The sequence below is a fragment of the Schistocerca nitens genome, chromosome 1 (assembly GCF_023898315.1).
Source record: "Schistocerca nitens isolate TAMUIC-IGC-003100 chromosome 1, iqSchNite1.1, whole genome shotgun sequence".
Lineage (NCBI taxonomy): Eukaryota > Metazoa > Arthropoda > Insecta > Orthoptera > Acrididae > Schistocerca > Schistocerca nitens.
In genome coordinates this window covers 828,832,804-828,859,471 of record NC_064614.1, presented here as the reverse complement: position 1 = coordinate 828,859,471, position 26,668 = coordinate 828,832,804, and the positions used below count along the sequence as shown (strand labels likewise).

The window sequence follows — 26,668 nt, the reverse complement described above, 5'->3', positions numbered from 1 at the left end:
GAAAATTCTACCAAGAAAATAATGATCACTGTTCTCATCAGCAGACTGTTTTGGAATTTGTGATGTCTGGTACTCAAGGGATGGGTGAATAACAATGATCTTTTCACAATGTGTTGTTGCATAAGTTTAAAGGCTCAATATTCAATACAGACTGGAAAAAAAATTTCATTGGCTTAAAATGACTCCACTGGCTCCATCAAATATCTCAAAATAATATAAAGATCACAGCATCAATGAGGCAATCAAGGTCATGGTGGGCAATTCAATGAGATTCTGTGACCACGGAATCATTTTCCATCACATCACATTTTCCTTCTGCCTTTTTCTCCAATGAAGTGTTGAATGAAGCTTTAATTCTCACTTAGGAGCTGTGCCCACACTGCTTTTCTATGTTTGAGGGTAGGTACTATTTAGAGATTTTTGCCAACACACTAAAGTACACCACTGAGTGAAATCTTCTGGATTTTCAAGTTGTGTTACTCTGAATAAAACTGTCAAGCTTTTTACAACAGTGTCTGCCATTGTGATCAGGATTACTTGAAAACTGAGGAGGTTTTATTCAGGTATACCTCTGCATAAAACTTCCGAAGACATACATCTCATCATTTTCACAACTTCTCCATGCCATCTGTAGCATGCTACTGTAGACCAAGTTTCAGACACCTTCAACATGTTCATGGATGATCTTTCAATGTGTGTGATTCTACTCCACACAGTAGTAGCACTGATAACACATAACAGTTCACAATATGCAAATGTGTAATAAAATGAAGATCAAAATTACATCACTGATGTTCCAGTTTTTAAATGCCGACCATGCTATATTACTCCTAGATTTCATCTCTTAGTAAAGACCCTTTTTTATGTCAACCATCAAACTTTTTGTTTCAATTTGATGATTCACTCAAGTATATTATCATCGAAGTTGATAATCTTGGCACCTCTGATTTTCTTGCTAATGATCACATTAAAATAGATACATATTATTGTCGTATCATTTGCAAGAAGCTGCAGACTTTCTATTCTACCAATGAAAACAATCAATTATTGACAAAATAATATAATTGGATAGATAAAACATCTACTCACCAAGTGGCAGCAGAACACACACATAAAAGACAGGTGTAACTGACATGCTTTCAGAGCCAGTGGCTCCTTCTTCAGGCATAAGGGCTGAAGGGGAAGGAAGAGGGGTGAAGCAAAAGGACTGGAGAGGTCTAGGGAAAGGGGTAGATTTCGGGAAAGTCATCCAGAACCGTGGGTCAGGGGAGACTTACTACACAGGATGAGAAGGAAAGATTCTTTCCTTTAAATGTGAACCATTAATTGATTATTTTGTTGATGTTGTGGTGTCGGCCACCACAGACACCACACCACACATGTCACTTCCTAATACAGACGTTGGCACCAGATATTCTGAGTACCACACAGCAATTATGGCTGCCTGACAGAAATGCCATCCTTAATCAATCCAGGCAGTTTGCCCTAACAAAGAGTATGACACCACACCATGCTGTTGTCAGCCCCCTTGAGTCTTGTGTCCTACACCTGTGAATACACAGCCTCTCCCTCAGTGTTTACAGTGTATTACAGATTTGGACTATCTATACTTGGATCTGCCTGCACTTGTGTTCTGCAACCCACTGAAATTAAGTAAATGATTTTTACCTAACTGTAGTCGTGCCTTCATTCTCTGCTTTCTGTCTTTAGAACCCATGCATTGCTACAGTATACAACAGATATCATTTAATGCTTTTCAAAAAATATGAGTAACTACAGAATATAAGTTCAACAGTGTGAGAGATAATATACATCCCAGTTTGGCACTGTTTAGTATTCTGATGTCATGTGAAATGTGGCCTCCAACCTTGATATGTGTCATTGGTTCCAGAAAGCTTTTCAGTTATGCTGAAGTCTTTATTGAGAAGGACTGTGAGTTTAAGCTGATGGATATGGATTTACATCTACATCTATACTCTACAACCCACTGTGAGGTGCATGGCAGGGGTATGTCCTGTTTCACTAGTTGCTAGTACCACCACCTGTTCCATGAATGTATGGAGTGCAGGAAAAATGATTGCTTAAATACCTCAGTGCATGCTGTAATGAGTCTAATTTTGTCTTCACAAATTGCTAGGGAGCAATACATAAGGGGGTGTGGAATATGACAACATCATCATTTAAAGATGGTTCCCAAAACTTTGCAAGTAGGCTTTCACAGGATGGTTTGTCCCAGTTTACTTCTTTCGGCATCTTCACGACACTTTCCCATGGGTCAAACAAACCTGGGACCAATTGGGCAGTCCTTCTTTGTATCCATTCAATAATACCTGTTAGTCCTATTTTGTAAGGATCTCACACACTTCACTAAAATTCTAAGATGAGTCACATGAGTGTTTTTTATGCAGTCTCCTTCATAGATTGATTGCATTTCCATGGTTTTCTACCAATGAACCACTATCTCTCATCTGATTCACATACAGCTGAAACTATGTGATTGCTCCACTTCATATCCCTACAAATTGTTATAACCACACATTTGTTTGAGTTGATTGATTCCAACTGTGACTCACTGATATTATAACTGTACGATGTTACTTTCTTTTGTGAAGTGCACAATTTTACATTTATGTACTTTGGGGCAAGTTGCCAATCTTTGTACCACTTTGCAAACACTCATGAGTCCAACCACAAATTTTGCTTGATATCTCGTTTGATCACACTTCTGGTGATAAGCTTAATTGTAGTATTGAGTCAATTGCTTTTCAAAAATTGAGAAATAAAGGTGTGGTGTTTAGTGCTGTCAACTGATTTTTCATAATCTATGAAACAGCAAAGATATAGTTGTCATTTCTGTGCAAAGACCTGAATAAGGACCATCCCAAAACCAAAATCCAGCAGTGAAGTATTCTCAGGAACATTTTTAGAGTATGCCTCATTGGGCTGATTAATCTTCAGTTAAAGCAGTGTTTAGCAATACACTTCTTGAGCAAGTTTCAGAAGGCAGATTTTATCCATTTGTCAGGTATGTGGCTGATGTTGTAAAAATGGGCTGAACTACTTCAGAGGATGTCAGTATTGTTTGTCAACAAATCTGGGTACCTTTGGACTCAATTCAAAGGTCCAACTGCTCTTTCACATTTTTTCCCTTCATAATTTCTGGACACACTAATTCCTCTGCATCACCATGTGTTGATTATTTGCCATTGAACAAGTCTGTAATTTTAACTACCCAAATTTTCAGTTGCTCTTCTTTACGTACCATGAGCTCATTGTCATTTTTTTACATTTCCAGTTTACCCACACTTCTTTTGTTTCCTTATTCTTCTCTTGGTGGTTTTTGAATGCAGCAATGAGCTGCTTTATTTTTGTTAAGTTTTCATTCTTACATTAAGTGCAGGTTGTTGATAGTCAACCAGTCTTTTAACAGTTCAAAATTCTGACAAACTTGCCAATCAACTTCTCTTTCCATAATGGCCTTCTTAACCTATTTCCAGGTTTTAAACACATTTTGTTCTTACATTCACAATTCTGTCATTGAAAGTAGCTGCATATCTTTTTTTTTTTTTTTTTTTTTTTTAATAATATCAACATTTTAAAGTAAATTATGGACATTTGTTATTCAAATGCTTTTTATTTCACAGCAAATGGGAAGCAGCATTAGAAAGTAGCATTAAAGGGATCACATCAGGATTCACTTAGAATCGTTCAGTGACAATGCAGCAAACCTGAAGCAGGATGTCCTGATGGAAATTTGAAGTCTTCTCCTCCCAAATAGAAGCCCATTGTCTTAACGAATGTGCAACATCACTTCACTTCATAACAGAATTAGAATTTTTGATTAGTTCTATATTTAATAATTTACATTCCAAGTTTGTAGTGCATACACAGAACTTTGAAGACTGGGCAGTTCTTATAAGTGACACAGATTACACTGATTGCAAAAAGATATTGGTTATGAGTATTGTCTTTGATTGGCTCATTAAAATATCAGCAGGATTTGTTAAAATATGGTCGATTCCTAAAAAGTATTTGTATCTTTTTGGTACCCTCAGCTGTCACCTACAGCCTACTTACTAACCTCACAGTAATGTTTTATGAGTTGCCGACCTTCCAGTATGTGAGCAACAAATCTATGGACGATCAAACCTTCGTAGATATCATGGTACCATGTGGCACTACACTCATTGTATCTCACCTCTACAAGTCATGTGCCACCATCGTGCTTTCCTTGTATTCTTCTCCTGGACAGTTTTATAGGATGCTGCATGTCTACACTTGAGGCAGCTGACATTGGAAAGTCATAGTTCGCAGGTCTCTGAGCTCAATGCCAACTGTGTAAGTGGCCCCTAAATCAGAGTTCCATTCACTAAGTGAGCAGTACACCGCAGGTTTCATGCCAGCTATACCTGTGGCTCAAGGACTGGAGATCACTGCCTCTCATGCCAATGCAAAGCATGTACCTCAATCACAAACTATGTCCATGTACAAACATTTACCAGATATGTCCATGATACCTCATTAGGACAGATCAATGAAACTTCAGTGAGCACAGCTAGAATAATAGATATGTCTCATACCTTCTAAGAGAGCACTACTAAAATTGTTCAGAAGATTAATAAAGTACCATTGTTGTTTGGCAACCTGGGCACATCCATTCAATAGCAGTGTGCATCTCTTAACAAGGATACAACACTCTTAAATTATTAAATTATTTTTAACAAACACTAAACAGCTGAAACAAGGCAATGAACTTCGGGAAGACCTCTAAATTTGTGCACATAATGATAGCACTGGACAGTAATACATATTATGGATTTGTTGGTGCAGAGAAGAAAATAGACATACCAAGACATGAACAACTAACTGGGTCTCTGTACCTCTACTGACTACTAAACTCAACCACTGAAGTAGCATGAAGAATTTTTAGTGATGTTGCATTTATCTTATCTTAAATAATGACTGTGGGGACATGATTCAGAATGAAGTACTGTGATTTAAATCCTGTGGCTATTCTCTGTTCAGATTTAGGGAGATATAGACCAAGTTTGTATTGTATTACAGAAATAAAGCAAAAAATGCAAGCCTTTCAGTTTATACATGCAAACTATTTAAAAATGGATTTGCAATGATGAGCTGGTGGTGACCAAAAGGGCATATTCTTGTTACTGACAACACAAATAATTTAAAGTAAAAGATAATTTTCATAATAAAGTACAATTCCTTTTTCAACATCTTGGTATCCTGGCCAGTGAAAAAAACATTGTGACTCATTTGAGGTCTGTACTCAGCCCTACATAAATAAACAGAGTAGCATCAATAAAGCTCACGCCTTCAGATTAGATTAGATTAGTACTTATTCCATAGATCATGAATACGGCACTTCGTAATGATTTGGAACATGTCAGGTTAATAAAAGGTGTCTATACAAGATATTGCATTACACAAAATATTACATGACACTTAATATTTTTAATTTTTTTTGTTGGGGTTGTGGAAATTACCCACTTACTATATCCAAAAATTCATCTAATGAGTAGAAGGAGTTGCCATTAAGAAATTCTTTTAATTTCCTTTAAAATGCTATATGGCTGTCTGTCAGACTTTTGATGCTATTAGGTAAGTGACCAAAGACTTTCTTGGCAGCATAATTTACCCCCTTCTGAGCCAAAGTTAGATTTAACCTTGAGTAGTGAAGATCATCCTTTCTCCTAGTGTTGTAGCCATGTACACTGCTATTACTTTTTAATTCGTTTGGATTGTTAATAACAAATTTCATAAGTGAATATATATATTGTGAGGCTACAGTGAAGATCTCTAGCTCTTTAAATAAGTGTCTGCAGGATGATCTTGGATGATCTCCAGCAATTATTATGATTACACGCTTTTGTGCAATGAACACTCTTTTACTCAATGATGAGTTACCCCAGAATATGATGCCATATGAAAGCAGAGAATGAAAATAGGCACGGTAAGCTAATTTACTCAGATGTATATCACCAAAATTTGCAATGACCCTAATAGCATAAGTAGCTGAACTCAAACGTTTCAGCAGATCCTCAGTGTGTTTTTTCCAGTTCAACCCCTCATCAACGCATACACCTAGAAATTTTGAATATTCTACCTTAGCTAGCGATTTCTGATCGAAGTCTATATTTATTAATGGTGTCATTCCATTTACTGTGTGGAACTGTATATACTGTGTTTTGTCAAAGTTTAATGAGAGCATCTATAAATATCCACACAGGCAGCACTTCAACCAAGCAACCAGATTAAGTGATGGACTATCCTAGCAGTCAATCCTGTATGCTGAGTTTGACCTAGTGAATACATGGATTCATCAGGTGCATCAGGCAGTTACTTGTCCGGTCTTGAGCTGCACTGGTTTCTTCACTGTTGTGTCACAGTCAACTGTAACTCTTCACTATGTTTACAGATGTACTGCATGTTTAGATTCTCTCAGGATCATCTCTGGTGCAGAACAGACCTTATTGTTCTTGATAATGACTGAGCCTAACTACCACTGTGCTATATTTACTGTTTGTGGAAATAAGATGCTTCTAGAAATAAAGTATTTATATAACTTCTTCAGTGGACCTGAAATTTTTGTAGAAATGTCAGATGCAGCTCTAACAACAATAGTAGTAAATTGAACAATTAGCATGTTGTAAAATGGAGGCTACACATAAGCAACTAAATCTTAAGTGATCATGCTTCAATTGTAGCTGCAGCCACCATTCCACCCACTGAAGAAAGTAAAAACGGTCAGTCAACATACTGCAGACACCTGTAATGACACTTCGCAGCATTCATGATATTTGAGCATGGTACCTGGCCACTTCTGAATGTGCCTGAGCCAAGCCTGAACTATCTCAATTGTTCCATAAGTCATCTCCAGTAGTGTACATACTGACATTAGCATTCATGGAATTGTTTTAGTTGTTTGATGAGCATTAGCGGAAACAAAATGTAGCATAGTCTTTGACCATTAAAATTTGTTCAGCAACATAAGAAGCCCTAGCAATCTCCTATGGCTCGAGTAACAGACTTACACAGTTTATGCAGAAAGCTTGAGTTCATGCATAAAAATGATCTCTGTAAAAAATAGTACATAGACTCACTAATCAAAGACATCACAATTTGACACAATTGTGGTAAACACAGCAATCAAGAAGCATTGAAATGAATGAACTCTTTAACAGAACAAGTAACTGATTTGTCCAAGTGTCTGACATTTCATAGGGAACAACAGTGGTTTAGGGGCAGTGTCTTTGATTACTAATCAAAACATCCTCGGTCCCAGGTTAGAAACCCGCCACTGCTTAAATTTTAATTAATAATCAGCATTGGCAGCCAAAGACTTCCGGAATAAGAAGTCACCTTCATTCTGCCAATGGCCTTGTCAAAGAGGGTGGAGAGCAGACAGAGGTTCAGAACATTCTCTTGTCTTTGGGGTGGGAAACTGCCCCTGAAGGTGGAAGAATCAGCAGTGATAAATGGCATGAGAATGCAGAAGGCAGTGGAAACAAATGCATTACAGACACATAACGTGTATACACAGGACATGTGGCCTGTAATTGAAAAAGTGTCATGATGATCTGTCCATTGCCACCATAGCCAAAAGATTCCAGAATAGTACCCCATTAGGATCTCCGGGACGGGACTGCCAAGTGGGAGGGACCATGAGAAAAAGATTGAATAACTAACGAAAGGATAACGTTCTACGAGTCAGGGCATGGAATGTCAGATGCTTGAACATGGCAATGAAGCTATAAAATCTGAAAAGGGGAATGCAAAAGCTCAATCTAGATACAGTAGGGGTCAGTGAAGTGAAACACAAAGAAGACAAGGATTTCTGGTCAGATGAGTATCGGGTATTATCAATTGCAACAGAAAATGGTATAACAGGATTAAGATTCATTATAAATACGAAGGTTAGACAGAGAGTGAGTTACTGTGAACAGTTCTGTGATAGGGTTTGTTCTTATCAGGATCAACAGCAAACCAACACCAACAACGATAATTCAGATATACAATCTGACGCTGCATGCTGAAGATAAAGAGAGAGAGAAAGTATATGAGGATATTGAAAGGGTAATGCAGTAAATAAAGGGAGATGAAAGTCTAATAGTCATGGACGACTGCAATGCAGTTGTAGGGGAAGGAGTAGAAGAAAAGGTTACAGGAGAATATGGGCTTGGGACAAGGAATGAGAGAGGAGAAAGACTAATTGAGTTCTGTAATAGATTTCAGCTAGTAACAGCAAATACTCTGTTCAAGAATCAAAAGAGGAGAAGGTATACTTGGAAAAGACCAGATGATGTGGAAAGATTTCACTGGCCAGACAGAGATTTCGAAATCATATACTGGATTATAAGACATACCCAGGAGCAGATATAGACTCAGATCACAATGTAGTAGAGATGAAGAGCAGGCTGAAGTTTAAGATATTAGTCAGGAAGAATCAATGGACAAAGAAGTAGTATACAAAAGTACTAAGGAATGACAACACCTGCTTGAAGTTCTCTAAGGCTATAGATACAGCAATAAGAAACAGCTCAGTAGGCAACACAATTGAAGAGGAATGGACATCTCTAAAAAGGACAATCATAGAAGCTGGAAAGGAAAAGGTACAGAAGAAATACTTTAGTTGATCAATAAAAAAAGGAAGTACAGGGGAATAGAGGATTACATAAATACATGTCGCTAAGGAATGAAATACATAGGAAGTGCAGGGAAGATAAGATGAAATGGCTGCATGAAAAATATGAAGAAATAAAAAAAGAAATGATTGTTGGAAGGGCTGACTCAGCACATAGGAAAGTCAAAATAACCTTCGGTGAAATTAACAACAAAGATGGTAACATTAAGAGTGCAACAGGATTCCACGGTTGAATGAAGAGACAGAGCGGATAGGAGGAAAGAGTACACTGAAGACCTCTATGAGGAAGAAGATTTGTCTGATGTGATAGAAGAAGAAACAGGAGTCGATTTAGAAGAGATAAGGAATCCAGTATTAGAATCAGAATTTAAGAGAGCTTTCAACAACTTAAGATCAAATAAAGCAGAAGGGATATATAACTTTCCATTACAGTTTCTAAAATCATTGGGGCAAGCGGCAACAAAATGACTATTCATGTTGGTGTGTAGAATGTATGAATCTGGCGACATATCATCTGTTTTTCGGAAAAATATCATTCACACAATTCCGAAGACTGCAAGAGCTGACAAGTGTGAGAATTAGTGCACAATCAGCTTAACAGTTCATGCATCCAAGTTGCTGACAAGAATAATATACAGAAGAACAGAAAAGAAAAATGAGGATGTTTTAGATGACAATAAGTTTGGCTTTAGAAAAGGTATAGGCACCAGAGAGGCAATTCTGACATTGCAGTTGATAATGGAAGCAAGACTAAGGAAAAATCAAGACACATTTATAGGATTTGTTGACCTGGAAAAAGCCATCGACAGTGTAAAGTGGTGCAAGATGTTTGAAATTCGAGAAAAATAGGGGTAAACTATAGGGGGAGGTGGGTAATATACAATATGCTCAAGAGCAAAGAGGGAGTAATAAGAGTAAATGACCAAGAATGAAGTGCTCTGATTAAGAAGGGTATAAGACAGGGATGTAGTCTTTCACCCCTACTGTCAGTCTGTACAATGAAGAAGGAATGATGGAAATCAAAGAAATGTTCAGGAGTGGAATTAAAATTCAATGTGAAAGGATATCAATGATACGATTCACTGATGATATTGCTATCCTGAGTGAAAGTGAAGAAGAATTACAGCATCTGTTTAATGGAATGAACAGTCTAATGACTACAGAATATGGACTGAGAATAAATCTAAGAATGACAAAAGTAATGAGAAGTAGCAGAAATGAGAACGGTGAGAAACTTAATATCAGGATTGATGGTCACAAAGTAGATGAAGTTAAGGAATTCTACTGCCTAGGCAGCAAAATAACCAATGATGGACAGAGCAAGGAGGACATCAAAATCAGACTAGCACTGGCGAAAAGGGAACTCCTGGCCAAGAGAAGTCTACTAGTTTCAAAAATAGCCCTTAATTTGAGCAAGAAATTTCTGAGTATGTATGTATGGAGCAAGCGTTGTATGATAGAGAAGCATGGACTGTGGGACAACCACAAGAGAATTGAAGCATTTGAGATGTGGTGCTACAGATGAATGTTGAAAATTAGGTGGGCTGATAAGGTAAGGAATGAGGAGCTTGTGGACAGAATCAGAGTGGAAAGGAATAAGTGGAAAACACTGTCAAGGAGAAGGGATAGGACGATAGGACATCTGTTAAGACATCAGGGTATGACTTCCATGGTACTAGAGGGAGCTGTAGAGGGCAAAAACCATAGAGGAATACATTTAGCAAATAATTGAGGATGTAGGTTGCAAGTGCTTCTCTGAAATGAAGAGGTTGGCACAGAAGAGGAATCTGTGCTGGACCACATCAAGAGCAATCAGTATGCCGTAGCAACAATTTGAAGTAGCACAAATGCACCTTCTCACAACATGGGAGACAGTGATCAAAGCCACATTGGACATAATGTCTCAAACAGGTAGCTAGTATGGCCCTAGAATTAACTATGGATAAGCAGAGGACAGCAAAACCCATGACGCAACATGCTCTGTGCAGAATAAACAGCTGGAGAAACCCAACTAGCACATAAAGAAGAACGCCCACTAATCAGCCTGTTCAAAATGTTTTCAAACTCCAGCTAAAACCAAATGCCTGCAAACACAGGCCCAATGTGCAACATTCTCATGGATCAAGTTTGTAAGTAGTATATCTGCGCAGGCGTAATTCAATAGGAGCAACCGGTCTACAGGAAAGATACCAAGCACATATACTGCACACAGTCACCACCTCAGATCGGACAACAAAAGCATATGGAATTGACAAACTGTAAACAGACAAATCTGCAATGTTAATAAACATGTGCACCTACACAGGTTGGACAAAAATATGAAAACACCAAAAACACAATACATTACCATGTCTAACTTGGTGCGGGAAACCCATTTGCATTCAAAACAGCTTCCAGTTGTCTCCGAAGAGGTAAATAAAGGTCCTGTACAGTTTTTAAGGGAATCTTATATCACTCTCTCTGCAAAATAGTTGCAAGTTCAGGTAAACTGATGATGGAAGTGGATAGCAATCATGCACCCTCTCTCTAAAGTAGACCACAAAGGGTCAATAATAGTGAGATCAGGAGACTGTGGTGGCCAGAAGAGATGTGACAGTTCATCTTCCAATCTTAGAAGATGCAAGCTGTGTGAACAGTGATCCTGAAGTCTTAGAGCACAGCCTCATCATTGGGGAACAAACAGTCTATCATGAGATGGTCCTTATAAAACAATATGATCACACAATCCTTGGCAGTAATGTGATCTTGTAGAGTAGCCATGGAGCCCATGGAATACCGTGATATGGCTGCCCAAATCATCACCGAACCCCTGTTATGTTTTATTCTTGGGACGTAAACTCAGCCAGAAGCTGGAAACAGTGTGAAAAGAAGAATAATCCAACAAAAAGACTTTGTTCCATTGCTTCACAGTCCAGGTTTTATGTTTTCAGTTCCATGCTTTCCTGTTATGGGAATTTGCATCCCTGAAGAGTGGTTTTGGAATTACAGACTGCCTTGTAATTCCCTGCTTATGCTTTGTGTCTTTTTGCTGATGACAGCATTCATGAGTGCAACATTCAGTTCTGCAGTGGCTTCTGCAGCTATCTTCTCTTATTTGACATTGCAACCCTCTTCTATGGCCATCTGCCATTATCACTCAAAACACACTTTCATATGTGTTGTGACTTAGTAGATGAAGTTTTTCTACTTTCTCTGTACATGGCATAAATCTACGATACAGTGCTCTTGAAACACCAAACAGTTCAGCTTCCTACTAGCACCAACAATTTGTCCACATTCGAATTCACTTCACTCTGAAATAATGCTTTCACAACTACACGTAACACTTTTCTGACCTTGACTGACACTTGCAGTGTGCACCATTGTACAGGTGCCATTCATGGTGAAATACAACAGCACAGCCTGCAGACTCGGCTCTCATCTACATTTATGTTTAGGATGCATTTCTCATAGTGTTTCCATATTTTCGTCCAACCCTTGTACATCAATAAAGCTCAAGCCTTCCAATAGAAATTCCATAGCATTTTGTTAGTTGAGGAAACAATCAGATACTAGTAGTAAGAGTTGACTTCTATATTATATCCACAAGCCTCAAGACCAACTCAGATGCAACTAATGGATGAAGTGAGCTTACTCAACACATTCAGCAAGTACGCATTAAACATCTTTGGGTTCACAATAACAGATTGGTGTTTTGATTTCAAAAACTATACTCTATCAGTCATTACAAAATATTATATGATGCTCATAGCAAATTATTTAAACCTGAATTATGCAAAGCCTCAGTTTTTAAGACCAATATAAATTAACAACAGTCAGCACCTCCTAGATTTATTTAAGCACATGAAATTTTGTTTGGACTGAAAGAATAAATAAAAGAAGAACTTGTAACAAAAATAACATATCACAGATTATGTGGTATGCCCAAGCCTGCACAAAATTCACACCCACTCTGCCAATACTAGAAGTGCTATTGCCAAAATTGGGATGAGGCAACACTTTTTCAAATATCAATCTGGAAAATGCCTACCTACAAAATGCACTGGAGGGACCAGGAACCTCAAGGGGTCATGACAATTAATACTCCAGTGGGTTTATTCCATACCCGTGATAACCATGTGGCATTGCAACATACCTGTCACATCTTCTCTCTATTACATAAATTATTTGAAGGATATGTCTTGGAATCTAGTTTGCCGTACAATTTAGTCAACCAACAAAAGCTGCCTACTACACTCCAAGAAGCTGGATTATACTGCAACCCACAAAAACACCAGTTCTTTCACAGTTAAGTACAATAACTGGGACACACACTAAGCAATTCAGGCACAATTCCACAGAAATAAGTGCAGAAGCTATGGACAAGTTAAAGAAACTAATACATTCAAAAATGTTGCAGTGTCTCTCATGTGTAACCAACATTATTAATCTACTGAATAATAATAAAAAGGAGACAAGTGTGAGTTGCATAATGTAAGTAAAGTAGCATATCATAAACTAAAGCAATATTTACAGTAAACTCCAGTAATCATAATTCATTCTGGGATATCCTTTTATCCTAGTGTTAATGTGGTCCTACCACAAGCAATGGAGATACAATAGAGAAGTCCACTGTATATACATCTAACACATTAATTTCAGGGGCATAATTACTCAAAATTGAATGGGAAGCAATTGCAACAATTTATAGCTTGAATCAATTTTGTACATACCAATATGGAACAGAATCTTAGCTCAACACTAATCATAAACCATTATTAGGAAGCTGTGGACCACAAAATCTGTGACCCAATGATCGCAAAGGTGAGCAATTCTACTATAATTATGCGACATTCTGAAGCGTCATTGAAAGTTAACTCTCTTTTATGTATAAAGTTTCATGTGAATTTTGTTCAAAAGCAGTGTGTTTTTGTATTCCATGAAAGGAGGACTTGACAAAGAGAATGTGAACTATCGATGAGAGTGACATCTGTGAGCAAGTAAGACAACTTAAACAGTGCCAGCGAGTTTTTTAAAATGAGCAGCATAGATGATGTTACAAAAACAATAATTATTCTTAGATATGGTGATGCGTTAAATTAATTATTCTTAAGAATGTTCTTGCTTTTTAGAAAAATGTTGTCTCTTTTCAAGTAATAATGAAAATAATCTGTGTGATTATGGACACAGAAAAGGTTTTGTAATAGATTTTAAGGAGAAAAAGACACTGAGTATCGGAATAAAAAAAAAAAAAACTGAGAGAATATAAATAGAGAATGTATGCTAATTAAATGGAGTGCTAAATATAATTTTAAGTACACATTTCATTCCTTTCATGAATCAAATTGCAGACTGTTTCTTTTAGAAAATCCAGTCCAAAAGTGTTTTGTTGGTGATGCATGTAAGCTATAGTTAAATGGGCCCCACTGCATACACGTGAGGCCAGTCACATCTTCATGTTCACAAAGAAGCACAGCACAAAATCTATTCACCAAGCAGGTAAAACAAAAAGTAATACACAATAGTAATTTAAATTATTGCAGTTGGTGTAATGATTACAACAGTGAGAAGCTGTGTTAGCTGGATGCTATTTAGTAGACACATAGACTCATCTGCTCACTGTTTTGTATATGTACACTACTGGCCATTAAAATTGCTACACCAAGAAGAAATGCAGATGATAAACGGGTATTCATTGGACAAATATATTATACTAGAACTGACATGTGATTACATTTTCACACAGTTTGGGTGCATAGATCCTGAGAAATCAGTACCCAGAACAAACATCTCTGGCCGTAATAACGGCCTTGGTACGCCTGGGCATTGAGTCAAACAGAGCTTGGATGGCGTGTACAGGCACAGCAGCCAATGCAGTTTCAACACGATACCACAGTTCATCAACAGTAGTGACTGGCGTATTGTGACAAGCCAGTTGCTCGGCCTCCATTGACCAGACGTTTTCAATTGGTGAGAGATCTGGAGAATGTGCTGGCCAGGGCAGCATTCGAACATTTTCTGTATCCAGAAAGGCCCGGACAGGGCCTGCAACATGCGGTCGTGCATTATCCTGCTGAAATGTAGTGTTTCGCAGGGATCGAATTAAGTGTAGAGCCACGGGTCGTAACACATCTGAAATGTAACGTCCACTGTTCAAAGTGCTGTCAATGCGAACAAGAGGTGACCGAGACGTGTAACCAATGGCACCCCATACCATCACGCTGGGTGATACGCCAGTATGCCGATGACGAATACCCGCTTCCGATGTGTGTTCACCGCGATGTCGCCAAACACGGATGCGATCATCATGATGCTGTAAACAGAACCTGGATTCATTCGAAAAAATGACGTTTTGCCATTTGTGCACCCAGGTTCATTGTTGAGTACACCATCGCAGGCGCTCCTGCCTGTGATGCAGTGTCAAGGGTAACCGCATCCATGGTCTCAGAATTGATAGTCCATGCTGCTGCAAACATCTTCGAACTGTTCGCAGAGATGGTTGTTGTCTTGCAAATGTCCCCATCTGTTGACTCAGGGATTGAGACGTGGCTGCACGATCCATTACAGCCATGCGGATAAGATGCCTGTCATCTCGACTGCTAGTAGTACGAGGCCGTTGGGATCCAGCACGGTGTTCCGTATTACCCTCCTGAACCCACCAATTCCATAGTCTGCTAATAGTCATTGGATCTTGACCAACGCGAGCAGCAATGTCGCGTTACGATAAACCGCAATCGCGATAGGCTACAATCCGACCTTTATCAAAGTCGGAAACGTGATGGTACGCATTTCTCCTCCCTACACAAGGCATCACAACAACGTTTCACCAGGCAACACCGGTCAACTGCTGTTTGTGTATGAGAAATGGGTTGGAAATTTTCCTCATGTCAGCACATTCTAGGTGTCGCCACTGGTGCCAACCTTGTGTGAATGCTCTAAATAGCTAATCATTTGCATATGACAGCATCTTCTTCCTGTCAGTTAAATTTCACCTCTGTAGCACCTCATCTTTGTGGTGTAGCAATTTTAATGGCCAGTAGTGTATATATTAACTTAAGCCTCCCAGCAGATAACATGGGAACTGCAACAACATTTTTTCAAAGAATTGGGACATACATTTTCATCTATCTACAGATGGCAGCCTACCACACTACAAAGTCGCCGCTACAACTGTAAAAACTAAGTACCATCTACCCAGCAAAATCTCGGTCTTATCTTTCTCTTACACTATGTCACAACAGCATACCCTCTTTAATTCTTTTGGATACATGTTTTGGCTCAGTATGCTGGTAATTGAAATTAAATATACAATACTTAAAATTATTTGTTTGCCTCATAGATTACGTCCAATGCACATCATCATTCAATGCACTGTAAAAGTAATCAGGCAGTTTGCAGTCTGGCAATAAAAATAAGATCTACTATTTTGTTATTTGTCTTAGGTATGAAGTTTTAGAGAATGTCATACTGTCATGAGTGCCCTGTTTACAGCTGAAAGTGATAGAAAGAGCAGACAGAGGGAGCTTGAATGTGTTTGTACTGACAGGTATTCAAATAATATTGTTGTTGGTACAGAAAGGAAGGGACTGCCTGGCGCAGATTAACTAAGGACCAGTAAGCAGCTGTGGCCTAAGCTAAACTGTTCATCAAAAAATAACAATTCTTTTTTGCATGTGTATGTCCTGTTCTTAGTGAGTAGATGTTGTTGTGAAGAGTAAACATTATTGGTGTATTTGTGGGCCTCCAGTAGTGACTGTAGTGATTTTTAAGTTCAGAAGCACAGGAAGTAACAACATAAAATTTATATTTTGCAAGTAGTATATCAGTGATCTTATAGTTTTGATAGTACTGAAAATATTAAATTTATTTACTTAATTATTTCCTGTATCTGTGAGCAATTTCTAATTTCAAAAAAATGGCTAATGATGATGATAGGAGTGGTTTTTTTAATCATTTGCTAGCAAGTACACAAATGTTATTAGATGATGTAAAAAGGGATTTGGCTGAGCACACAGAACAGGAAATTGGTGGATGACATAAAAAGAGTGTTAGCTGTAGAATTGCAGAAGGGTCTAGAAGAGTTTAACAGTGTCCAAGCAGTGTTACTATTCACAGACAAAGTACTAAATAATGAAATTTCAGAGGTGAAATGGGTAGCAATGAAGTTGAAAGATTGCTCTCTATCTATGGATAATGTGAGTGTGACAAGTGGGGATGTTTGTGGACAGATAGTGAAAGGAAGAAAGCTCAGGGTAGTGATGATACAGTCCCTCCTTGAAGTGTTGAGGAAGATGAGATACTGTTATTAGGGAACCATTCAGAAAATTATACAGGATGTTTAGATGGAAATCAAGTAACAGTATATTTTAGAAGTAGTGCTTCTTCTCAAGCAGAAGTGAGTGGTAGTGAGAATCAATTTTGGGAAGAATTTAGGTTTGAAAAGGGCACAGGGGTGAATCAGAAATTTCTGGTATTTAATCGCGAAGAGAGAGCTCACACAGTTACTTTTCTGAAAGCTTTTCATGGAACCTTATCTGTGTCTTGGGACTGCCAAAGAAGGAAATGTTTTGTGATAAAACACTTGGAGGGAAGTGGTTTGCGGTATGGACTGTTGAGTGTAGACAGATCTGAGTCCTATGAGATATCTGAAAGTGCATTTAAGTCAAAATTTTGGGCAGAGGGTACAAAAAAAGTGAATGTTGCAGTTGCTACGGTCAGGCATACACAGAGATACGTGAGATGGTTACAGGAATTTCATGGAATGGCCTCTGAATCAGGCAAAATATTTACATGAAGGTAATTATGAATCATGCCTGACTGAAGTGGGTACCATTAGGTTATCCACAGTTGCTAGAGAAAAATTGACAGGAAGGATTCGGGACACCATCCAGCAGTTGTAGAATTTCTTGATCAACTTGATTATTTAAAGTCGTCAAGGGATAGATATTATAAGGGAGAACAGAGTAATCACAAAACGAATACCAGGGCAAAAAGGAAATTAGTCATGTGGGATGTACCTGTTGTTGTTGTGGTCTTCAGTCCTGAGACTGGTTTGATGCAGCTCTCCATGCTACTCTATCCTGTGCAAGCTTCTTCATCTCCCAGTACTTACTGCAACCTACATCCTTCTGAATCTGCTTAGTGTATTCATCTCTTCGTTTCCCTCTACAATTTTTACCCTCCACGCTGCCCTCCAATGCTAAATTTGTGATCCCTTGATGCCTCAGAACATGTCCTACCAACCGGTCCCTTCTTCTTGTCACATTGTGCCACAAACTCCTCTTCTCCCCAATTCTATTCAATACCTCCTCATTAGTTATGTGATCTACCCATCTAATCTTCAGCATTCTTCTGTAGCACCACATTTCGAAAGCTTCTATTCTCTTCTTGTCCAAACTATTTATTGTCCATGTTTCACTTCCATACATGGCTACACTCCATACAAATACTTTCAGAAACGACTTCCTGACACTTAAATCTATACTCGATGTTAACAAATTTCTCTTCTTCAGAAACGCTTTCCTTGCCACTTCCAGTCTACATTTTATATCCTCTCTACTTCGACCATCATCAGTTATTTTGCTCCCCAAATAGCAAAACTCATTTACTACTTTAAGCATCTCATTTCCTAATCTAATTCCCTCAGCATAACCCGACTTAATTCGACTACATTCCATTATCCTAGTTTTGCTTTTCTTGATGTTCATCTTATATCTTCCTTTCAAGACACTATCAATTCCATTCAACTGTTCTTCCAAGTCCTTTGCTGTCTCTGACAGAATTACAATGTCATCGACGAACCTCAAAGTTTTTATTTCTTCTCCATGGATTTTAATACCTACTCCGAATTTTTCTTTTGTTTCCTTTACTGCTTACTCAATATACAGATTGAATAATAATTGAATAATAAACCTATCAAGCCAGTTATGGACAGATAGTACACAACCAGCAAAATACTAGTCAGAGTAGGAGAGGAAACAATAAGTTTTACCATGATAGACATGAAGGATATTAAAACCAGACCTATAATAATAATCATAGTAATATTAATAATGGGAAGAGGTATGTAAAAGTCAGCCTGACTCCAGGGAATGAAGGAATATGTCAGGTGCCAAGAGGCACTAGTAGGCTTTCGAGAGGGCTGGTTGCTGCAGAAAGAGAATACAATGTTTTACAAATCTCCATACACCATACATTTGAGATTGGAGGTAAGTAAGAAGGATGTTAGAAGTAAAAAAAGAACAAGTAAAAAAAGAACTTATTGTAAGAGAGAAAGTCAAGTCGCACAAAGGCATACTGTTTGGTAGTCAAGGGCCAGGGAACCATCAGTGGAAGTTGTGTATTCCAGCTGAATATATTGTTTTGATAGTCAAATATATTCATACTAGGTGCAGATATGCTGGTGCGTGGACATGTTTTAAGAATTTAAAGAAATGGGTACCTTCGATATGCAGAGAAGGAAGGAACCAATTTAAGGTAATGAGATTGTTGTCTTTGCAGAGTACAGGAAGAGACAAGCTAAAGTAAAGTGGAAGAAGGGGCTTAGACATAAAAAAGTACACAATGGGTATGTGTATCAGTATTATCTTACAATACATTGTTTAGTTTTAGTACCTGCTAGGTTAGCCGAGAGCACTAATTCGCTGCTTCCTTGACTCAGGTAGGCGCGCTGGCCCCAGATTGAATCCGTCTGGCAGATTAATGATGAGGGCCGGTGTGTCGGCCAGTCTGGATGTGGTTTTCAGTTGGTTTCACTAGGTGAATACCGGGCTGACCCCTATGCCCTATCTCAATTACACGACCCGCAGACATGTGAAAAACGTTCGCACTATTTCATGGCTTACACTAGTTGCAGGGGGGGGGGGGGGCGGTGTCGGGCGGTGTCGACAGGAAGGGCATCTGGCCACCCTCTGATACTAACATCACCAAATACATAATAACAAGACCAACCCCACATTGAAGTGGGACAAAGGCCCATGAAAATGATGATGATGACATTGTTTAGTTTTAGTACTGGGTAGCTTATTTAGTTTTAGTACTGGAGAGTTTTTTATGTTTTACAGTAATGAAGGATGAATTTGTAAACATTTTTTCATACAATGAATTCTACAGGCCACACACTTACACATAAGAAGCAGTGGGAATAAAAAAATAAGTAGTTGCAATACTGAAGAGCTTTATAGAAATAAGCAAATGAGAAAATTTTAAGGAGCAGGATTCTAAGTACGTTCAGGTTATTGAAACCTAAGAAATTTTGTGAAAGGAGAGAGGAAGCAGAACAGATTTTTATTGACAGGTGACAACTTTAGTGAGTAAATGTGTAATTTAATGAGTGTATGTGAAGGTAATATTCGATTATTATGAAATACATAAGCCAGACTCTGCCAGAGACAGTGGTCATGTGTGTGTGAGTTGTGTGTGTGTGTGTTTTGTCTAATTTCATTAAAGGCCTAGTTGGCAGAAAGCTTACTTTCCGACAGTCTTTTTGGTGTTGCCTATCTGTGACTCAGCAATTCTGCTATACGGTTAGTAGCAATTATATTCCATCCTGAATTCTCCATTGTTTAATATTTCAATACTGTGAGTTCATGAGGGCACCTACTACAGTCGGGTGTGACAGTTGTTTGTAAGTGTTCTTAAGGGAATGGAAAGTAACTGTCATTCATGGAAGGAACAGTGCTATTCATTTATTTATTGTGAAAGTTATCTAGAATAGATTGTTATACTATGGAGAGGAAAGGGAACAAATGATTTGTGAGTTATTTGAAGAGCCTAGATGAGGCAATTTATGGTTTAAGGTGCAGAAGAATAATGAAGAGGCTATTTACGGCCTGGTTTTAAATTTTGCTCAGAGAACAGTTACTGAATATGTAAGAAGGAGGGATCTTCATTTTTATTTTAATATGCATATCTGTATCACAGAATAATATAATAAATTAATGTGAATTTACTTAACTTCATGTGTGCTAAGATACTACACGCATTTGGGGAGGCAAGTGTAGGTAATTATTTTTTCACGTTTAAACTTTCAAGTAAATTTCATTTACAAGCAAATGTGTTTTTGTACACCGTGAAATGCAAATAATTTCTTGCAGCACACAAATGGAATATAATTTAATTCAAATGTTTTAAATTATGTAGGTGAAGACGAAGTAGTCATTAAAATGGGTTTTATTTCATTTTTCATGCGAAAAACGATGGAGACAGTGAGAGAGACAATCTTTGATAGGCAAGAATACTGACATCTATTGAGATTATGGAGGACTCAATAGGGAGAACCTAAACTGTCAACAAGAGTGATATCTGGGAGCAAATGAGAAAACCAAAATAGAACAAGCAAGGTTTTTAAAATAAGGGGTACAGATGTAATTATAAAAACAATAATTGTTATTTGATATGGTGCTGTAGTAATTAATTATTCTAAAGAATGATCTTGCTTCTCGGATGGAGAAAAGAAATGTGTTGTGACCATCTGGAGTAATAATGAAAATGGTCTTTGAGACTATGGACACGGAAAAGTGTTTTGTTGTGAGATTTTAAGGAGGAAACAGCACTGAGCATTGAAAAACTCTCGAGAGAAAGTAAATAACAAATGTATGATAAGGAACTGGAAAGTTAAAATATAATGTACATACACATTTCTTTCCTTTCATTAATTAGATAGCAGACTGTTTTCTCTCATAAAAATTGAATTAAAAGCCACTCAGTTTTTAAAAAATCAGTAGAAGAGAGTTTTAGTGGTGCCATATGTAAGCTACTGTGAACCAAACCCCACTGCACACAATTGGCACCCGTTACACCTTTACATTCCTCTAATGACATCAATGTTGTCAGGATGTTAAACCAACCCAACACCATTATTTTCAGAAAGAAATGCAGCATGACAGCTATTCACTGAGTCGGTAAACTGAAAAGCTAGTACACAATAATATTCACAGTGTAGCAGTTGACATAATATTTTTCGTACATTATTACAACAGCGAGTGAGTCTCCTAGCTGGACAATTTTGGTCAGACATATCTGCTCACAGTTTTGTGTATATGTAGTAACCCTAACCTCTCAGTGGATAATGTGAGAAGTGCACCTACAGTTTATCAAAGAACTGGGATATATATTTTTATCTGCTATTGACAGATTGCAGCCTGTCACACTATAAAGATGCAGTTGTGAAAACTAAATACTGTCTATCCAGTGAAATCCAGGTCTTAACTTTATCTCATATTATGTTACAAAAGCATACTCTGTTTATTTACTTTGGGTCCAGCTTTTGGCTCATTATTCTGGCAATCAAATTTAAATAAATGGTACTTACAATACTTTGTTCACCTCATAGATGAGGTCCAATACATTTGTTCTTTTGTGCACTAGCACCATTGCACAATGCAAATGCAGCATGACGTCAGCAATAATCAATGTGACCCACACCGAACCAACCCTGGGACAGATACATGTAGATTTTTTACCACCATTCCCATGCTCGCTGTAGCTCACTATAATCAATACAATATCAAATTTCCCCTTAGAGCATAAAAATGCACAAAACATTATTACAAGTCACTATAAAAGCACTAATCATGATACTTGCAATTGAAAGGCTGCCAAAACAATTCCGAATAATGGCACATATTTTTTTCTCTCAGATATTTAAAGAATTTTGCCAGAGTGAGCAGAGCACCTAACAATGCCACCATTCTGCCCAGTGCAACAGAATGCATGATATGAATACTGGAAAAACATCTGTGAAAGTATAGGAGAGGCATCATCAAAAATAACTCTCTCTCTCTCTCTCTTTCTCTCTCATTAACTACAGGACCTGTATCTACATTCACATGTATACTCTGCAAACCATTATAAAGGGCATGGCAGATGGCACTTTCTATTGTACTACATATTAGAGTTTCCTCCCACTCCATTTGTGAATCAAGCCTGAGAAGAATGATTATTTTAAAGTCTCTGTGTGCACAGTAATTAGCCTAATCTAGTATTCACAACCCCTCTGGAAAGGATAAACAGGAACTGTAGTATGTTCCTAGATTCCTTGCTTAATACTGGTTCCTGTATACAACTAATGAACTGCAGTATTTCAGCTGTTTTAAAAGTGACTGAGACCAAGTGGCCAAACCCAACCCACAAATTGTTACACCCAGGTATCAGTTGACTGATTCCAAATCTGACTCACTGACAATGCAATCACAGGATACTATGTTTTTGCATATTGTGAAGTACACAACTTTACATTACTGAGCAAGGTGCCAGTCTTAGTGCCACACTGAAATCTTATTGTCTGATGGAATATTTGTGTCACATTTTCCCAGATAGTACTTCATTATAGATATCTGCATCTTCTCCAAATGTGTAAGGTTACTATTAACACTGTCTTCCAGTTCATTAATATACAACATCAACAGCAAGTGTCCAAACACAATTCCATGGGGCATTTCTGAAGCTACTTCTACATCTTTCAATGACTCTCTGTCCAAGATAACATGTGTCCTCTCCACAATGACATCTCTATCCAGTTATAATGTAGCAAGTTAGAACCAACCCACTTGCTATGATTGCACTCCTGTTGATAATTAATGTTTTTTCCTTCTTAATTTTCAACTTTCGTCTCTTTGGCTACATAATGTGTACTCAGCATGTGTCCGAGTCTTCCACAACTTTAGTCAGGTTGTGTTTCATGTAGATTTATTATTCAGGCTATACGTATTGTCAACATGGACACTCATTTATTTGTGTAATCAATTAAAAGACATTGTGAATCCATCACCTATCTAAACTGAAGGCACTATCGTAAGGTGTTCGTTGTGTCGGAATTCAATTGTGACCGTGTACCATTAATAATCTGTCACTGCCATACTGATGAGTAATAAGGTGAAGGTGCTTGCATTCATAAACCAATTTTATGTGAGAGATGGAGCTCGTCATCATACTGACTACAGAGACAATAAATGTGAGAAAAGCCATATTACTTAAAAGTTGTGTGGTGTACATTACTGGAATATTTTCATAACTTCACTTTTACAGCTACGCTATGAATTTTTTTCAGTGAAACACCAACAGGTAACTAACTCACACATCAAAAACTTCAAACAGTGGAAAATCCAGGACAGAATATAACAATATTATGAAAAGGGAAGTTGCAACTCACCATATAGTGGAGATGCTCAGTCAGCATCTCAGCATCTGCACTATATGACAAGTAGCAGCTTTCCTTTTCATAATATTGTTACACCAAAAACTTCATTTGATACCCATATGACTACTCTTTCAATAATAAGTGTTTGTGTGATACTGAGATAAATGCTTTTCACAAGTCCGTAAATACTTCATTTACCTGATTGCCTTGATCTTTGCTTTTCAGCATGTGATTCAGTTTCACACAACTGATTATTTTGAAATCCTTGTGGGTTGGCATGGAGATCATTCTGTTCAAAATAGCTCTTTATGTTTGATCTCAGAATATGGTCTAAGACTGTACAAGAGTTGGTTTTCAGTGATACTGCACAACAGTTTGGGTATAATTTTTACTACACTTCTTGTATGCGGATGTTAATAATGCTTTCTTCAAACTACTGGATAAAGTTTTTTGTTCAAGAGATCTGTGGTATAATATGGATAAAAGAATAGATAAATACAATTGCATATTCTGAACAGAACCTGATACAGATCTTCACAATGATGTACAAATTAAACAGGGACATTAATCCTGCACTTTCTTTTTCATAATATTGACATTGTTCCACCCTGGATTTTCCATTTCCTGATTTTGTAAACGGACATTTAGAAATGGAGTTCAGTGATTTTCCTTTTGTTCTGCTGCCCTAAATTTCATTTCCTGTGTCATCCAGGATTGTATGGACCCTAACTCTGGTGCCAGTGACAGCCTTTACACATGGCTAGTGTGTGTTTGTGTTTTGTGAGAGAACCTTCAATAAGATTTTGCTTCTAACAGTCATATGCATTTCAGGTAGTATCTCTCTATTTATATTCCTGTGCTTTTTTTTTCAACTATCCAGCAAAAACTGCTATTTTTTTTTTACAGAGAATGTCTAGGATGGAGGGTCCTTCCCAACATAAATTGTTCTACTAGTTGCATATCCATCCAGCGACTTGAGCAACCTTCTAAATGCTCATGCCCAAAGCTAAAAGCTTCAAGTTCTTCCTTGAGATATGACACTACTGTCTTTTTACCACTTTTCTGAACATCTAAATCTTTCTACTTATTTTAGTTGCTCTCTGTATTTTGGAAGTCATTGCAGCTACAAATGCCTGTACTTGCAAAATGAGTGGACTTCTGATTATTTGTTCTAAGTAGTTTTCAGAGTAAACATTTAGTATTATTTTGCAAGATGTCTTCATTACCACAACTGATTTCTGGATGATTATAGTCTCCTCCAATGATGATAGTATGACTGGTGGGCATACATACTAATGAGGGGGTCAGTCTGATGGATGACAGAAAGACACAGTTCTAACTGTAAACCACCTTTGTAACTGACTGTGTTTTGCCCAGACAAGTCTCACATCTGCTTTCAATTTCTGTCTTAGTGCATTTGAGTTTCTTGTCTATGACACAGAATACTCCTTTTCCCATTAGTCTGTCTTTTTGATAGGCAGTGTGATTTACTCCACAAATCTATCTGTTGTCAATTTTGAGTTTTGTCCAGGTTTCTGTACCTAGTATTATATAAGCTGCCCTGTTTTTTAGGAGTGCCTCATACTGTGGAATTTTGCTGTGATTTCTTTGGCAGTTGATGATTTTGATTTCAATAATCCCATTGTGAGGGGCATTTCTTTGGACTGTACCTAATCATTTGGAGTTTCATTCAGCTATTATTACCTGGACTGAATAGTGAGTCACCTAGTATAAAAAACACTTGTGTGCACAGTACACTCAGTCGGCTAACTGGATAGCAGCCTCTAATATATAGTGCACCCTTGTTCCATTTAGTGGGACCATACAGTTCTCAAACCTGTGGCTTATGTCAAGAAAGCCATAGCCTAGCTTCTCAGAAAACCTTCAAAGTCTTTAATTCAAGCGTTCCACTCAATTCAGCTTCAGGAGCACCCATTTAGTCATCACGACAATGCTGCAAAGTGGGAGTCTCTTTAAATTCCATGAACAACTGTGGTATTCTCAACTTTTTCTGCCAGTGCCTGAACTGAAACTACAATGGCCAAGAAACTGATTTGTTTTATTGTGAAAGAAAAACCTGGGATAACATTTACTGATTCCCTTAAGCTATTTAGATGTTTATGTCTGAAACATACCATTCTGTTGACATTATGTTCACTAATATATTTGCAACACAAACTCTTCAGTAACAGAATTTTATGGCAAACTACATTCAAGGGAGAGGCAAACTGGGTTTAAGAGAGAAACTGACTAGGAAATGACATGAGAATTAACACTGTTACACCATAGTAGTTGACTACATGTAAGTTATGGTTATGTTTCAATCATGAACTATGAGCATTTCCTTAGAACAGACTTATCAATGAGTGGAAACAATGACAATATTGCACTAATCAGGTAAATAACCACTGCAATTACAGGAAAATTATTTTTTAAACATGCTAATTCTGCCAAAGTTCATACAATACGTAAGTGAATCTCACAACAGACCTCATCCATGAGTGACAAAAGCTCAGCAGAGAACCTGTACATGTTAAAAATGGAGCAGCCAAGATAGCACCAGTAAGCACCTATATGTAGGCACAGGTATTTAATTAGCTCACCAGCTATGCTTAACATTTGGGAAATGACATGACTGGATATCATTGCATAAACTCAAATCCGATTTGTGAACTCTAACTGTGACATCAATGAGTAACCAGCAGCAGCAGCAGCAGCAGACATAGAGAAGGAACAACAACAATAATAAACACAAGAACAAAATAGTTGCTCCAATGGAAATAATATCAGCAATAATGCTATTTCAACATTAACAATATGGGTAAAAATAGCATCCGACACCATTACGTCCAACTCAGGAGAAGAGGACGTAGGATGGCAGCCATGAA

At 37.7% G+C, this 26,668-nt stretch overlaps 1 protein-coding gene across 4 annotated transcripts in view; it reads right to left on the bottom strand.

Moving 5' to 3' along the window:
• The window catches only part of LOC126262816 (uncharacterized), a 283,082-nt gene that overhangs the window by 27,451 nt on the left and 228,963 nt on the right, over window positions 1–26,668 (bottom strand). The window contains exon 9 of one of the 4 annotated variants that reach the window (XM_049959690.1): window positions 21,972–22,076. The exons of the other annotated variants lie outside the window; for them this stretch is intronic. Within the exon in view, the coding sequence (XP_049815647.1) occupies window positions 22,051–22,076 (26 nt within the window). The 3' untranslated portion in view covers window positions 21,972–22,050. Of the gene's footprint in view, window positions 1–21,971; window positions 22,077–26,668 lie in introns of those variants that run through there. 4 annotated transcript variants of the gene reach the window in all.